General features: G+C 42.3%; 2 protein-coding genes across 2 annotated transcripts; both read left to right on the top strand.

Annotated features, from left to right (window-relative positions):
• Window positions 1–3,221: 3,221 nt before the first annotated feature.
• Window positions 3,222–9,079, top strand: LOC123050993 (CCR4-NOT transcription complex subunit 9). The gene is made up of 8 exons (XM_044473720.1): window positions 3,222–3,411; window positions 5,305–5,394; window positions 5,576–5,618; window positions 5,848–5,954; window positions 6,500–6,595; window positions 8,230–8,420; window positions 8,522–8,591; window positions 8,713–9,079. Exons 1-8 carry the CDS (start codon window positions 3,253–3,255, stop codon window positions 8,791–8,793), a joined length of 837 nt encoding a protein of 278 aa, XP_044329655.1. The 5' UTR covers window positions 3,222–3,252; the 3' UTR covers window positions 8,794–9,079.
• A 271-nt stretch (window positions 9,080–9,350) lies between these two features.
• On the top strand, window positions 9,351–16,121 carry LOC123050995 (protein AAR2 homolog). The gene is made up of 13 exons (XM_044473721.1): window positions 9,351–9,659; window positions 9,740–9,822; window positions 10,299–10,356; window positions 11,042–11,101; window positions 11,799–11,928; window positions 12,049–12,275; window positions 12,714–12,806; window positions 12,892–12,963; window positions 13,968–14,000; window positions 14,128–14,268; window positions 15,002–15,058; window positions 15,436–15,522; window positions 15,653–16,121. Exons 1-13 carry the CDS (start codon window positions 9,528–9,530, stop codon window positions 15,686–15,688), a joined length of 1,209 nt encoding a protein of 402 aa, XP_044329656.1. The 5' UTR covers window positions 9,351–9,527; the 3' UTR covers window positions 15,689–16,121.
• The last annotated feature ends 574 nt before the right edge of the window (window positions 16,122–16,695 follow it).

A 16,695-nucleotide genomic window follows, 5' to 3' on the forward strand; every position in this document is an offset into this window, starting at 1 on the left:
AGTCTTCTTTTGAGCTGTAGCGAAGCTGTAAGTACTAATATTTGTTATCTCATGCAGCATCGTTACTCTTGCCCCATAGTTACCTGATTCGCGATTCGAGTTCGCGGTTCGAATTCGCTACGTTCTATGAATCGTGTTCGATAGGGGGTATACATCTCCAATTCGCGAATCGGAGATCCATTTCGTGAACTTGCTATCTTCGGTTCAAAATAGCTTACTGTTCGCATTCAAAAATAGCCATCGAAGATCCTAGATAGATAATAATAAATAAAAATAGGAAAAATGTTGGTTAGTCAAGCCCAAGCAGGCCCACAATGTCACGATCTCCTGCTCCTCCGCTGTCCCCAATAGCCTCATTCTAAACCTAATCCTGCGGCGCCGCCTTGTGCGCTTCAGCATATCCTTCCTTGTTCTTTCTCCTGCTCAACCTCCACACAGTGCATCTGTGGCAAGGAGGAGGGGCTGCTGTTCCCCGAGAACGAGAGGCCGGCCGCGAGCCCTTCGCCACCATCTGTCGCGCTGCACGCCACGTGAATTCTGTTGTCCGCTCGCCACTCACCAGTCACCACCTCTAGCCACCGAATCCATTTTTCTGGTTCGATTAGAGTTCGACGAATCGGGCAGCAAATCCAGAGCGAACCGTGCGAATTCGAACTCCAATCTGAATCGTTCTATCTAGATCGGAGTTCGAGGCCTTTCCGAGCGAATCCGGTAACTATCTGCCCCTTCCATTTTGAGATTTGCAGGTCTCGTTGTTATATTGTCCACTATTGATACTGTTGTGGAAAGCAATTGTTCAGTAAAGTTCCTGTCCAGTTTTGTCATTCATATTGAACTGATGACATATGTAATTCTGCAAACTGGCCAGCATACAACCATGCATGCTACAATCATGTATAATGACTAGCATTCTCTATATGGCAATACCATCGTGCTAGACATGTGGGTATGAAGATGACCATTATCGACAGGGTACCTAGGAAGCTGCTATTTGCACAATACTAAGTATTGATGTTATTATGAACAACTAGAAACAAACCACATATGTATGGCTACTAGAAATGGGATAAGAATGACACATAAGATGCATGCAAGCCCGGTGCATATCCTCTGTATGGTTCACTGCCAAATATGGCAACCAATGATTTGGAAGTATGAGTAGCTAAAATAATGTGTATATAGCTCATCAAGGAAGAACCAATAACAGGATGAACATTTATTTGACGATAGATTAGGATGAGTGGATATCGTCGTTAATTGTTTAGTATACTAGTAAGGAAAATGTGAAATTCCAAATTTGCTTGATGCAAATATTTAAATTCCTTAGCTGTTGCATTCACTCTTATAGATTTGTTCATGATTGTTTTACTTTGTCTTTTTTATATTATACAGTTTCATATCCCCCTTATTGAATTCAATGTCAAGTAGCGAGGTTTCTGGTTCTAATGACCCAATTCTTTAGGAGCGTCTTCTTCTTGATCTGCTAGATCCGTAGCTCAAGGGGCATGCGCTTTTTGAGCTACGTAAGGTATTTTACACCATTCCCCCGTTCTTCATCTCCTATTCAATTAGAAGTATTATTTAAAGAGTAATTTGCTCTTAAAGTCCCTTCAAACTTGACTAATTATGACAACAATACTTTAGTTTGATATTGCGTTTACCATGTTTGACATGAAATAAATCATGATGCAGCGATACACCACTCTTCTGAGTGAAAAGTTTGTGAGTTGCATGGTTTTGAGAATAATTGTTGTCCAAAATAAATTTAGCTAGTACTAAGCACATGGAAAAATAAAATGTAAAATATACATGAATGCTCCCTCCAGTTCTCTATAAGTTGTAGTTTTGCTGTTACAGGTATAAGGGAGGTCTTAACTTTTAGATCTTTGACTAGTAACATTGTTAAAAATATTTTTTTTGGATACCTACAAATAATTTTATTCTTAAAAAGCAATATAACATCGTATAATTTTTTGAGTTTTCATAAATATATTTCAATATAGACTGTTGGTCGAAGGTTTAGTTTGGGGACCATGTAGATGTCCAAAATGACTATTATGGAACCGAAGAGAGTACGTGCTTGAATGAATTACAAAAACAAATGCAGAAGTCCTTCTCTTTCCACGATCTTACCTTCTCACAATCATTAGTGTTGATTTATACACCAAGGATAAATTATAACTCTTTTAGGAATGCTATTTAAGTATTAACATGCAAGTATCTTTCATTTCTGTCATCTTAAATCTTGAATTTTGTGGTCGTTCTTCCTAATATAAATTCATGATTCCCCCCCCCCCCTGAAATTGTTGGGTTAGTTTAGATTATTTATTATATGAAAAAGAGCTAAGGTCCCACAACTGCTTATGACCTATTTATTGAGAACGATGTAAATTCAATGTTATTCATTCTTATTATGTCCTTTGCATTATATATCATCACTAACATTTGGGGATAAATCTACAGGTACCGGAGACCCGCTCTTCATTGTGTCTCCATTGAACATGTCATAAAAGAAGAAAGTGAAACCGTTATAAATATTCGCCTCATGGCAACACACTCTGTATAATTTTGATAAGTCTTGGCACAAATTAGCATGAAACAACAATGTAGACTCTATACATTGTTGCCGAAAATAACACATATGAACCACTCTAAAATGAATGTATTCACAAAAATGCCCTCTCTTTACTATAGTAAAGATAAACTAACTAATTAAAGCACCACATCAACCAGGATACCAAAACTTAGTGAGCACATGATTCCTCAAAGCGAAAGCAGAAGATGATCAAAAGACTATATATATTTACAAGGCCCTAAGTTCTAAAGAAAAAAGGCCTTCGTAGATGCTTGTTTTCTCCATCAGCAAGGAAAGAAAAACCGATCCACATGTTTTAAATGATCTAAACATAGAAGTAAAAGTAGGTATAAGCCATTATTCACAACATAATTTGCAAATTGTCATGGTCTCAATACATAAATGACATACACCTTCTGCGGTAAGAGACAAATTTCTTTAATGACACAAACAATCTTGTTATATTAACGACAAAACCGCAATAAGCACCATCCAATTAATAAAAAAGTAGTGCCCAGCACCGCAAATTACACAAATAGTTCCAAAAGCTAACGTAATTTGTTACGTTACTAATAAGAAACTTTTTCTTCTGTGACCTGTACTTGCTTTTATTATTGTTCCTTTGTGTCATAGAAAAACATAGCGTTCCTCCGTCTCCACATCCTCTAGATCTATCTATGTCCCTGCCTTCATCTCCTTCTTTGGCGAGAGGCGGCAAAGTTGGCACCGAGGTGGTGCAAGCATCGGTGGACCAAAAGATGACATCGATGAAGCATCTCGTGCTCAACCTTGGCGACCCTACGCTACGCGAGAGATCCCTCGCAGAGCTCTCTCAGGTTCTTGTGCATCCTTCCATTTTCTCCATTAGCGCCCTCTTGAGGAAAGAGTCCCCCTTCATAAATCCCTAGTGATGTTTGTTGTGAATTCTGGCCCGGGATAGTGGAAAAATTGCGCCTTTAGGCCCAATTTTGATTGAATGCAAAAAAAAATTGTTCGCTCTCGTGCTTAGTTCGAAGTAAACTCAATCAAACATGGCCTTAGACCTTAGTGACGTGTCTGGTCCTGTGGGGTTATTTAGATCATAGTAAACTCAATCCAAACATGGCCCCTTGCGGGCGACGAGCGGACCCCGATCCCTCCCCGCCCCCAGCCTCCCTCCCCGTTGTTCCCCCCGCCACCGTCGCCGGTGTGGTCTGCCGGGCCCTGCCCGTGTGGCACTTGCGGCGGGCCGGCTTTTAGCCGCGCACGCGTAGGAGGGCATGGGGCCCCCTGATGGTGGCGGTGCTGCTCGGCCGGCGGCGGTGTGGCTTGGCGGCGGCGATCCCGCGGGCCACGGGTTCCCTTGACGCGGCGGCGCGGTGGTTGGCGGCGCCCTTCTCGGCCCAGATCTGGGCCCTTCTGGGCCCCATCTGGGTTGGGGCGGGCCGGTGGTTCGGCGGCGGCGTTGCTCCCTGGTGGTGGTGAGGCAACGGCGATCTGCGGGCGGTGGCGGCTTTGTCGGCCGGCGTGCTGCAATGTGCGGGCAGGGACTGTCTGGACCCATTTGGGCCTGGCCGGGCCGTCAGGGCCTGGTAGGTCCTTGTCGTCGCGTCCGGTCGGCTCCGTGAGGGCGGTGGAGGCTGTCCCCTCTTGCCGCTCGAGTTGTGGTTGCTCCCGTGGCTGTTGTCTCCTTTCCTTTCCTCCAGGTCTCGTGTTGGCGGCCCCAGTGAGATGGCGATGTTGGTTCGGTGACCGTGGTGGCACAGGCTGGTGGGGCGGCAGGTTGGGTGGTGCACTACGGAGTGTCCAGGGTGGTAGTGGTTGTTCGGTCGGGAGAAATCCCTGGTGGCTCGTCCGGTACCGACGTGGTGACACCTGCGGGCACCATCGGACCTTCCTGAAGGGCGTCGGGTATACCCCTTCTCCATTGCCCTGCGCGTACCAGGGAAACCCTAGAACTTGTACATGCAACAACGGCGGCACCGTCGCATTCCTTCTTGAAGGTGTTGCTTGGTATGCGACGCTTCAGAGTGCTAGGAACGCGGTGGAACCTCTCCGGAGGGTGCACCGGTTGCCGGTCTTCTTTTCTTCGTTGATCTGTCGGTGTCGGCATTTGTTTCTCTTTCCTTTATCTTGTTTTTCCTTTTGGGTTTGTCTGTGCTGTGCCCCAGTGAGCTGGATGTATCGGATGGTTGCTTTATAATATAAAGCGGGGGCAAACCCTTTATCGTAAATAGTTGCCAGGGATACGAACCATTCCAAAGTGGATGTTTTTTTACTTGTAGACAATGCTGCTTTGATGAAGAGATACAACACTCTTTGTATGTTACACTCTGATTTGTCAATAGTGACCGATCAATTCAGCAATGCTTCTGAACCGAACAATGGTCGATTTTATGTTCATTTATTAGTTTGCATAATCATCAAGGAAGACCCTATTTTGTTATATAATGTTGCTTCATTAAATTGTGGTACTCATTCGGCACAGTTGCTGCGTTGGTCCAGGTTTGTCATAATCATTTGCTCCTTCTATATTTGCGAATTTAGTACGAGCATGTGTGAAACCACAAAAAACAAGGTTTTGAGCCTTTTAGCCTATTTATTAAAAAAAATCAGTTTGATATGGTAGTTAGTCATTCTTGGTCATATTCAGTCTTCTTGTAGTAAGTGATAGTATCAGTTATTATTAAGTTCTGAATTTCCAATCTTAGTTTCTCACTGGCCTACTTGGCTACTTGAAACATAAACAGGAGGTTCTTCGAATCTACCCTGCACTTTCACCTCCAACTTTAACGTCGGCTGCATCAACCCGAGTCTGCAATGTGATTGCACTTTTTCAGGTATGCACTTAGGAAAAAATGAAAGCATAATGTAAGAATATTTGATTTCTTGTTGCTGTCATATGATGGTTTAATGTTCGACAAAGGAGTTTTTAATGCATATTTGTTCTTAATTACCTTGAACTTCACACAATAATTTTGTAACATATTTCTTTAACCTCTTCTATTTCTGTTATTGCAGTGCATTGCATCACGCCCTGAGACCAGAAGCCCTTTCATAGAAGGTAATGAGAACCACTTCACGTATTAGATTTCAATGCACTGTTGATGTGCTTTGTCAGTTATCATATGTTTTGGCTAAACACTTTTGCTAGCTACTATCTTAGTAGTTGATTTGTAATAGTTTTATATATGGCACAGTTCTCAATATGATATAGTCACAAAAGGTTTTTCACTTTTATAAACCTTCAGTTTTTGGATCATTTTGTCAATGATTTGTTTTCGGTATTTCAGCTGATATTCCATTGTACTTGTACCCATTCTTGCATACTGTCGACAAGGCCCAACCTTTTGAGCAGTTGCGGCTCGCCACTTTGGGTGTCATTGGTGCTCTAGTAAAGGTAACTTGTACTTAGAACGCTGGAAGTTTAAATTTCTTACATGGCCTTAAACTAGATAGGAAAACCCGGCTTGTTTCACATAATATGCAATGCATTTGCCAATTAACTTATGTACCTCGGCATGAATTTCAAATTGGTTTACCATCCTTGTTCTACATGGAATGGGAATAACTCAACCAACATGGAAGGGAAATATAGTTACATATTTATTTATTTATAATTTGCAGAGAAGTTTTGTCGTAATGATTCTTCTATGTTTTTGCTGAATAATTAGTTATGTTTTTAGCACAACGCAGTGAACACATTATATCACCTTCATCAACTTAGCTAATACGGATATAGATAATATGGTCAGTTTGTCACCACATAATGTAGTTCCCAGCAAAGCTTGAAAGGATAAACTTGTTTTGTTGCATATTATCCTCAATCTTCCCCTTCATTTTGTTCAAATACATCATAACATTTTGAAGATCTATTTTTTGTTTTATCAATATGAGTTTTGCAAATGAGATTTAGTTTGTTTTCCTTGTAATATGTGCATGCAGGATGAGAACACTGAAGCTACTGAGTATGTGCTCCAATGTGAAACCATTCCTTTGTGCTTGAACATCATGGAGATGGGCAATGAGCCTTCAAAAACCGTATGTAGCTAGACACCTTTACTCTCATATAAAATATATGTTGCTTATGCTCAACACACGATTTATTAGGAAGACTTCTCCCTCGTTATTGCCCCCACTAGGATTCCATCCCCATGGGATACAATGGCAATTGAAAAGCATGTTTAATACTCCCTCTGTCCCAAAATAAGTGACTCGAGTTTGTACTAACTTTAGTGTATACGGGATTGATTGAATCCTCGACATCGTGGTTCATCCGATGAGATCATCGTGGAAATGTGGGAGCCAACATGGGTATCCAGATCCCGCTGTTGGTTATTGACCGGAGAGTCGTCTCGGTCATGTCTGCATGTCTCCCGAACCCGTAGGGTCTACACACTTAAGGTTCGGTGACGCTAGAGTTGTAGAGATATTAGTATGCGGTTAACCGAAAGTTGTTTGGAGTCCCGAATGAGATCCCGGACGTCACGAGGAGTTCCGGAATGGTCCGAAGGTAAAGATTTATATATGGGAAGTCCTATTTTGGCCACCGGAAAATGTTCGGGATTTTTCGGTATTGTACCGGGAAGGTTCTAGAAGGTTCCGAAGTGGGGCCCACCTGCATGGGGGGACCCACATGAACGTGGGTAGTGGGGGCAAGGCCCCACACCCCTGGTCAAGGCGCACCAAGATCCCACCTTAGAAGCAATAAGATCATATCCCGAAGGGATAAGATCAAGATCCCTAAAAAAGGGGGATAACAATCGGTGGGGAAGGGAAACGATGGGATTTCTTTCCCCCACCTTTGCCAACGCCCCAATGGACTTGGAGGGCAAGAAACCAGCCCCCTCCACCCCTATATATAGTGGGGAGGCGCATGGGAGCAGTACCCAAGCCCCTGGCGCCTCCCTCTCCCTCTCGTGACACCTCTCCTTCTCGCTGAGCTTGGCGAAGCCCTGCCGAGATCCCCGCTGCTTCCACCACCACGCCGTCGTGCTGCTGGATCTCCATCAACCTCTCCTTCCCCCTTGCTGGATCAAGAAGGAGGAGACGTCTTCCCCAACCGTACGTGTGTTGAACACGGAGGTGCCGTCCGTTCGGCGCTCGGTCATCGGTGATTTGGATCACGACGAGTACGACTCCATCAACCCCGTTCACTTGAACGCTTCCGCTCGCGATCTACAAGGGTATGTAGATGCACTCTTTTCCCTCTCGTTGCTAGAATACTCCATAGATTGTTCTTGGTGATGCGTAATTTTTTTTTAATTTCTGCAACGATCTCCAACTAAAGTTAGTACAAACTCGAGTCACTTATTTTGGGACGGAGGGAGTATAACTTTGAAGCAATATAACAACTTTACTGATTTACAAGCATATATGAACACGTTTTGTCCAATACAGCTTTGAAACTTATAAGCTCCCCTATTGTTTGGGCTACAGATTCAGCTGCCTTTTGTAGCAGATATACTTCCACCACGTCATCGCAACAATTATACGTAACATTGTTATTTTCGTTGTAACACCTCTTTTGCTTATAATCCACACAAGTCAAGTATCAGGAGCCTGTCTCTTGTTGCAGTTCAAGTTAAAGTAGAAGCAAATCCTAGAAATAAGCCCCATAACGAATGGACACTCATTTTGTTAATTTCTATGACCATTGCCCACTCATTTTGCAGGTGTCCACTTTCATTCTCCTAAAGGTTCTGCTAAGCGAAGTTGGTTTGAAGCAATGTTGTGACACTCGCGGTCCTTTCTATGCTATTGCTTTTGCTTTACAAAAAAGGGTTGACTCACCAGATGAACGGCCTTCGGCAAGGTTGCTGAAGTGCATTATCCGGTGTTACCTTAGGCTATTTGATCATCGTAGGTTTGTACCTGCCGTCATTCCCGTTGTTGTGATATCTTTTCACGCCTTATACTTATCAAGTAGTGCCAATGTTGTTTCCTTCTTCTCTCCGATGCATGCAGGGGTCGTGCGGTGCTTAAAACAAGTCTTCCCGGCGTGCTACGAAATGGGACATTCAATGGCTACCTCATGGTGAGTCTTGATACTTGGGCTATAATAATGCTGCTCCCAAGATTCATTTTGGTCCACTGAAGTAGATGTCAAAAGACTGCATATATGTAATACTGACTGTATTTTCTTGCTGGAAACACAGGGGGATCCTTCAGCACAAGAATGTCTGCAGAAACTGTTGGCTGCCTTTCACCGCTGCAACGGCAACACCATCGTGCCATGAACCGCACAACGGCGTTGTAGTTTCCATTGAGACAATGAAAAAAAGTCTGTTGTGTTAATAAGCCTTGGGCAATCATCGGTGTTTGGAACATGTAGAGACTGTAATAAATTATAGGGGAAGGAGGAAGGCCCTATACATGATGATCCTTCTCTTCCGCCGTATTTGCGTGTTAATTAAATAAATACTAGCTTCGTCATTATGGTTCCATGTTGGGGAGGTTGTTGTATATATTACCGTTGAAATTATGGAACGTGAATCGAATTGAGTTGTGATGGAGATTGTTGTTTTGTTGATCATATATATGCTGTGCATGCATTATCTGAAATAATACTGGCAAGTAAATACTAGTCCCTCTGTAACTTAATGTAAGGTGTTTTTTGACGCTGTCATGGACTCTAAAAACGTCTTATAAAAAGTTACCGAGGGAGTAGCTTTGCTTGGAGATTCATGGGGTTCTAGAAGCAGATGTTTTTTTTCCACCGTGGCTTCGAGGTGGGTGGGCCGGTCAAAGATCCACCCCGCATGCGCAATATCAGACGGGCCTGGTTATTTTCGCTAGAGGGCCCCAAGCCCCGTGGGGAAGTGCGTAGAACGAACAAGGCCTTCCGAGAACTCTCCAGGCGGCGGCTCGCTTGCTGCCTCTCTGCTCCCACCGCCGGCGGCCTCCTCCCCCCGCCCCTCCCGTGAGCAGCTTGACCCAGCACCGAGAGCTGGCCGCATCGGGCGCTGTCGGCATGGCGAGCAGCGGGGGAGGCGCGGCTGCGGCGCGGATGGACCCCGAGGCGGCGACGGAGCTGGCGCGGAAGGGGGTCACGCTGCTGCTCCTCGACGTGCCCCAGCACACCGTCCTCGGCCTCGACACGCAGGTAGTACGCCAGCCCTCTCCACCCCACCCACCCCCCACTGGTGCCTACAACTAATTCAGTTCTGAGATTGGTTTCTTCAGGTGTTCTCGGTGGGCCCCAGGTTCAGAGGGATCAAGATGGTGCCGCCAGGCCCGCATTTCCTCCACTACTGCTCCCCCAGCAGGTACGTCCCCAAGCAGCATGCTTGACCAATCCTCTATTCTTTTCTACTACTGATTTGATTTGATTTGATGCGCTATCTGAGGAATTTTTTACTGCTGGACAAGTATCGGTGACTAGTGATAACTTGAGTAATCCAGAGTTGATGCAAACCCCGCTGTATTGACTGCCACATTCATGCCAGAGTGTATCCAAACTTGCTTTATGGAGTTAGTATATATGCTAGATTAGCAACATCATAATCATGCTGCCTTGCAGTTTAACTCTTCTATTTAATTCCTTCAAAACCTGTTTCTGTGACATCCTGGAAACGGTTGCCCACTGTGTTAGATTGTCAAAGTTCATGTGCTAATTTGTTCATTTCGCTCGCATTTCCACATGTTCTAATGGTTAACGTTGTTCGGTGATGGGTGCTGCCATTATGCCATGCGATATCATATCCCATACTGATCGCTTCTCCACTGTCTGCAATCCTTTTAGGCACGGGAATGAGTTCGCGCCGACAGTCGGATTCTTCCTTACTACTCACCCATCTCAGGTACTCCCCCCTGTTCCGAAGCAAATTCATCGCGTTTCAAGGACTCTGAATGAGTGCATATCATGTTTTGAGTTTTTGACGGTTATTTGTATTGGACCTGAAACATTCAGATGAACTATTGTATTAACCACTGAAGTTATTAGATCAATGGCTCACATTGCTTTTTATCTGGTTTAGCCGTTTCGGTAGGGAAAAGTAAATAAAATGCCAAATCCATGTAAAACCTCTACTTTCTGGAGTAGTCTCGTATCTTATACTCCCTCCGTTCCGATTTACTCGTCGTGGTTTTAGTTCAAAGAGTAGATCTCTGAACTTTATCTGTCCCTTCTATTGTGTGCTACAGTTAGTTTTGCCTTTTCTTTTTCTTGTAGCACATATCCAGATTCTGGAACTGATGCTATAGCTTCTTAAACTACAGTTGCATCTGTATCTGAGTCTGAACAGATTACTCACAATGCTCATGTGTATCTATGTATTAAGCTTCACATTTCCTGTCTGTAGAGTGGTGGGTGAAAATAGTTAAGAAAACAATGCACTTGCAAGATGTACTATACTTGGAAGAGAAGAACCAAACAAAGATTTTCATACTGTGTTGGAAATTTCGAGCGGTCTTCGCTGTCAGAATTCTAATAATTACGCACAATTGCTTGTTTACATGTACTCACCTCCTTCCTGATATTTCCAGGTGGTCGTTCGAAGATGGCATGCTCAAGAGGAGAGACTAGTGACACTGTCAGAAGAGGAGGTGAGATGTTTGATTATATTAGAATCTTTAATATATTGCAGCATACTTTATTGCTTTATCTCCCCATACCTTTGTAACATATAGTTCTCTTGTATTCTTGCACATAGTACATCACTTGATAGTTGAGACTATACTAGTATTGGCTGAGACGACAACTGCTGTTGAAAGGCAATATTGCGTTAGGACAACTATACTGCATTTTGCGAAATATTAGTATGGCAGCGTCAGCTTCCTCAGTGGTTGTAAAAATCTTGTATTTGCGCCTTGCACTGTAACTGCAAAACTCTAGGTATCAATATTCAATATGTCTTGTAAATTTTAAAGCATTTTGGAACCTTACAAATAACTAATTCAGTTGATAATAAAACAGAAGATGCATTGCCCCAATGGGATTACTACTTCTCTGAAGTGCCTAACCTACTGGATCTGCACCAGATGATAATTTAATATGACAAACTACATAAAAATGGCCTAATTTATGTTTAATTTGTTTTCCTTGCAGCTGGTTTATGAATAATATATGAAATATGGACTACCAAAACTGTATCTGTCCGGTGTCTCAAAATTGCAACATATTCAGTCGACCTTCCTGTTATTGACTGTAACATATAACATAATAATACCTCAACTAGGGATTGCATGTGCTTGATTTTTCTTGGGCTAGAAGCCTAGGATACTGAAGTTTGTTTTATGGTAGGAAATCAGATACTCTGAAGCAGTAAAACGTTTCGAGTTCGATGATCAGCTTGGGCCATACAATTTGGATTCTTTTGGAGACTGGAAACAACTTTCAAGCTACTTGTCACACAGTGTCATTGAACGCCTTGGTAAGTCTGATGCATTCTTGATTTTTCTCGTACCCTTAATAGTTACAGAGCAGCCCGTGTTTAAGACTTTTGATAGAACTAACTAATGAACTACTGGTTATGTGTGTTTGATTTGTACAGAGCCAATTGGTGGAGAAATTACAATTGCATTGGAGGCATCATGGATGGATAGAGCTCCCCAAACAGATATGGAGAGACGATTGATGGAACAACTTAGAGAAGACAAATTTGCAAAGAAAGCCCCTGCACAGCCTGAGAGGAGAGGATGCTATTACACAACTATTCCCGCTTCGGTTAAGCACAGAAACATTTCTGCAGATGAGCTGACTTTGCTGAACTTGGACAGAGTAATGTTCTTATTCTATTATTTGTTAGCATACTTTGGCACGGTTAATATTATCAGCGTGTATCTGGTTTTTTATATCTTTTGTTTCCACAATCGATTTCCTGAAGCAATAATTTATCTGATGCGAACACATCCTTATAACAATTTGAACACTGAGATCTTTGGATGGCCTTACATGTGGACACAACAGCCTGAACTGGAATGGTACAATCTACAATTGTAGTTAGCACATGGACAAACAGCCATGTGAAAACATTAGTTTGCTTCCTTTTGTCATTTCAACCACAATTCCATCAATCATACTATAATCTGCAAATAGGCATCATTACTGCTAATGGTGGTTTGCTCAAATTGATTCCTCATATAGGTTCCCATGTTAAAAGAACACTAGTTGACAAGTTATACCAATATTTGTTGACGAGTATGTTGTACTTTTCAGACAAGCTTGCTGGAGACTGTCCTGGCCAAAAGTTATCAAGGCCAAGAAGATTTACTCTTGGGGGAGCTGCAGTTCTCTTTCATAGCGTTTATGGTACTGCAGGCAAAACTAAACAACTGTTTTTAATACGTCTTATTTATTATATGGCTTTATTCTCTAATGTATTTGAGTTGTGTAGATGGGACAGTCGCTGGAGGCGTTTATGCAGTGGAAAGCATTAGTCAGTCTTCTTTTGAGCTGCAGTGAAGCTGTAAGTTCTAATATTCTCTATCTCATGCAACATCATTACTCTTGCTCCTTAAATATTGATGGTTAAAATGTATACGTTCATCTCCTCTGTAGTATTACTATTCATGGTTTGGAAAATCATACGGAACTAGCTGGTTACCCAAATGACCCTGGCTCGCTTTTCAGAACCCTGGCCCATTTCAGCCCTCAAATGACCCCTTTTGGCTCCTTCTGTTCAAAGCATTGTGATATTATTTATTCCTTGATCCCAAAGAAGGTTGGAAACCGATGAACAAATTGCAAAACTGAGAGATTAAACCAAGTTTCAGGGTGAGAAATTGAAACTGTCCAGGTTCTGGTATACAGCCCCATAACAGTTTGTGAAATTCTGGCAGTATTCTGGTCAAGAAGCAATCTTACCTAAATATCTTCACAGTTTAACTGCTAAATACAGTGACAAAATTATTTTGTTGGGCGTAGCCCAAATGCTCTTTTGGTCCCTTCCTTGGTTTGACATTTTACTATCAGTGATTTGCTTGCAACCATGCCTTTTTTCTTCTTTCCTTCTTGAAGCGAGATATGTTAGGCTAACAATCTACTTCATAGTTTGAACTCCAGCTCCGGGCATATATTGATTAAGCTGCTTCTGTATGCGATTCAATCAAATTCCTTGAATATGCTGTGTTCTATGTTTTAACAGCCCATTGTTAATACTCCCTCCGTCCGAAAATACTTGTCGGAGAAATGGATAAAAATAGATGTATCCAAAACTAAAATATGTCTAGATACATCCATTCCTCTGACAAGTATTTCCGGACGGAGGGAGTACTTAATAGTATAAAGTAGAGTGTACTGGGTGTTTTGATATGGGAAGTGTGGGGAAATGGAAAAAAAGAGATCGAGATGTGATCCTCTTGAAAATGGATTGCACATCTGCACTATGTAGTATATGCCATTATATTCTCTCTTTTCCGATCCAAAGCGATTATATTCTTAATTAATTCTTCGTCTCTTTCTTCCTGGCAGCCACTTCATACAAGGACGCAAATGTTTGTAAAGGTATTATGTGACCGTATTTGTTGTTCACTTTCATACCTGAGGCATTTTTCCGTTGAATTCATCAGGCAATGCAGTTGAACCTTAAGAACTAAAAGGAGTTCTGTATGTCTCGTTTTGTTGTGTGTAGTTTATAAGGGTTATTTACTATCAATTCAAGCATGGCTTTCAACGCACACATGATTCCAGAAGTAGTGAAGACAAGGGCAACTCTTTGTTTCTGGATGAAGCATGGTTCTCAAGAGACATATTTCTTTACCGGCTTTCCAAGGTAATTTGTTGTAATCTATATGGACAGTGCTGTTAGTAACAATATGTAGTTGTACACAGCTCTGAAGACAGATATTCATGGTCACTTCACCGTAAAATTAGTTTCCCTGAGACATCAGATTATCAATTCCATGACTTTGTTTTCTTGTCAACTATTGATACCGTTGTGAAGAGGGAAAGTAATTGCTCAGAAAAGTTCCTGTCCAGTTTTTTCATTCTTATTGTATTCATAAGGTAAACTTTTGGCCCTGACATATGTAATTATATGTAAACTACAAGAACTGTTGAACTGCTGGAACTCTGGAAGGTAAAATATAAGTTTAACTTTGCTCAGATAAATGTAGCTGGGTGAACACTTTTTTCAGCTATATCACTTTCATGGTTTACTTTGGAATAGTTGTAATATTTCATCATATGCCATGATGTATTTTTTTTTGTGGCGCAAGGTCTTAAAATGACGGACCAAGCAAATGGATGCTGTATCCTTTTGCTCTAGTTTCTGATTGTATTTGCCAGTTCAGTGCTTAAAACGGCTCATATACCGAGATGTATCATCATACACATAAATAAACAAGACAGCAGTGTTAATTTTGTTCCCCATAGTTTCTGAAATTGTGACTGTGGTAGATCAGAGTTAGTTGCATATATTTTCAAAATATGTTTGATAGGAGTATCTTGCATCTGAATTTTTCTTGTACGCAAAATAATTTATTTCTCTCAACTGCTGTTGTCAGGATTTCTTAGCGGTAATATTTGAAGCTCAAGTCGTGGATGGAGACCTTCTGTCGTGGGTTAGCATTCTCGAATCTTCTTGTTCTCTCTCTCTCTCTCTCTCTCTCTCTCTCTGATCTTTTAGCTGGTTACGTATACCTTGGCAGCATAAGCGAGGCTGTGGCCTTCCTGTTTTCTGCTATCTTACTAGCCCATGCATGAATTGCGATTTTGGTTATTTAAGGCACTGGATTATCATCCATAAATAACGAAGTTTTGGATTAGTAAGTAGGAAATCAATGGCAACATCGCTGAACACAACTCATAGCTAAGAGTACAGAGCAAACGAAATACGCATCAGCTGAGTAGCTTAACCGTCGCTGCTGAAAAATTGTGCACTTTGTGGAAAAAATTGTAAGAACGTGTGGTCATTGTAACATCTTCCCTTCACATCCAGGCTAGGAAACTTAAGACGCTCTTGGAGACCACGTTCGGATGGGATCTCGAGAACAATGCGGCGAACCTTATCGATGAGGACGACGAGGCAAGTCGGATCATAAACAAGCAACGATCTTTGTTCGCTATCTGAAAAAAAATATAAAAAGAGGACAATAAGGCAACACTTGTCTGCTACATTTGATTTGATTGAGATTCTTCTTCTCTTCCGAATGCAGTTTGCTCCGGTGGTCGTGGAAATGGACGGCTCCTAGGCAGCGTTATGTACTACTACGGAATCTCACGAGGATGGTGCGTTGCGAATTTCACACCTGTTAGTTACCATGTCAAAACCGCACGCACGGTTGGTTGAGGATCGTTCGGTGGCCTAGTTTGCTTGCATCTGTCACCTTGAGATGTTGGCTGCGGCGGCTGCTGCTGCTGCTGCTAACTACTCCCTCCGTTTCTAAATGTAAGTCTTTTTAGAGATTTCACTACAAACTACATACCGATGTATCTAGACATATTCTAGAGTGTAGTTTACTCATTTTGCTCCGTATCTAGTTCATAGTGGAATATCTAAAAAGACTTGTATTTAGGAACGGAGGGAGTATATAGTTTTGCAAAGCAGAATGAAACCTGGTGGGAGATATAAATTTAAAATGCGTAATAACAAATCAATTTGCACACACCGTGTTGGTGCCATCAGAGCTGACTGGCTGTAAAAAAAAAAAAAAAACAAAGATGAAGCCGCACTCCGCTTGTCTGTATGAATCTTCCATGTGCCTAGCGACAGGCCTGGTTACTTGTTCAGTGGTTAAATGGAATCTTACGGGCATGTGGCCGCCGCCCTCGTTAACCTCGGGATGATGGTAGTAATTAATACGGAGACGTGACGCGTCACCTCATTATCACCAAGCTGAGGGATGCTTTGAAGTAGTTTTACCTTTTCTTTTCTTTTCCCTTTACCCTACCTTTTTTTTTTCACCGCCGCTGCGTCACATGGCTCTGTCAGCACCCGCAGCAGTAATTATCGGATCCTAGCAGTTAAACTAGTGCAGCTAACCCTAATTGTACTACAGCTGCTGCGGTTTAAGCATCTCTGGCGGTAAAAATCAACGGAAGCATCAGAGCTAGCAGACGATATTCGCGGCCACTGCGCTGCATTGGGATCTCGGACTCTTGTGAATTTCCTTTCCGCGGGTAATTTACCTGCTGCCACCTCTGCATGCTTATTTTTTACAGTATCCGGTCAGAGGAATTTTTACAGCTCGATGCGATG

The sequence above is a fragment of the Triticum aestivum genome, chromosome 2D, assembly GCF_018294505.1.
Source record: "Triticum aestivum cultivar Chinese Spring chromosome 2D, IWGSC CS RefSeq v2.1, whole genome shotgun sequence".
Taxonomy (NCBI): Eukaryota; Viridiplantae; Streptophyta; class Magnoliopsida; order Poales; family Poaceae; genus Triticum; species Triticum aestivum.

Bases quoted from the DNA above. Each gene is read 5' to 3' on its own strand.
- LOC123050993 (XM_044473720.1), top strand. From the start codon at position 3,253: ATGTCCCTGCCTTCATCTCCTTCTTTGGCGAGAGGCGGCAAAGTTGGC. The intron at 5,955-6,499 runs GTAACTTGTACT...ATGTGCATGCAG, and splicing joins TCATTGGTGCTCTAGTAAAG to GATGAGAACACTGAAGCTAC. The intron at 8,421-8,521 runs GTTTGTACCTGC...CGATGCATGCAG, and splicing joins AGGCTATTTGATCATCGTAG to GGGTCGTGCGGTGCTTAAAA.
- LOC123050995 (XM_044473721.1), top strand. From the start codon at position 9,528: ATGGCGAGCAGCGGGGGAGGCGCGGCTGCGGCGCGGATGGACCCCGAG. The intron at 14,269-15,001 runs GTAATTTGTTGT...TGCTGTTGTCAG, and splicing joins TTCTTTACCGGCTTTCCAAG to GATTTCTTAGCGGTAATATT. The intron at 15,059-15,435 runs GTTAGCATTCTC...CTTCACATCCAG, and splicing joins ATGGAGACCTTCTGTCGTGG to GCTAGGAAACTTAAGACGCT.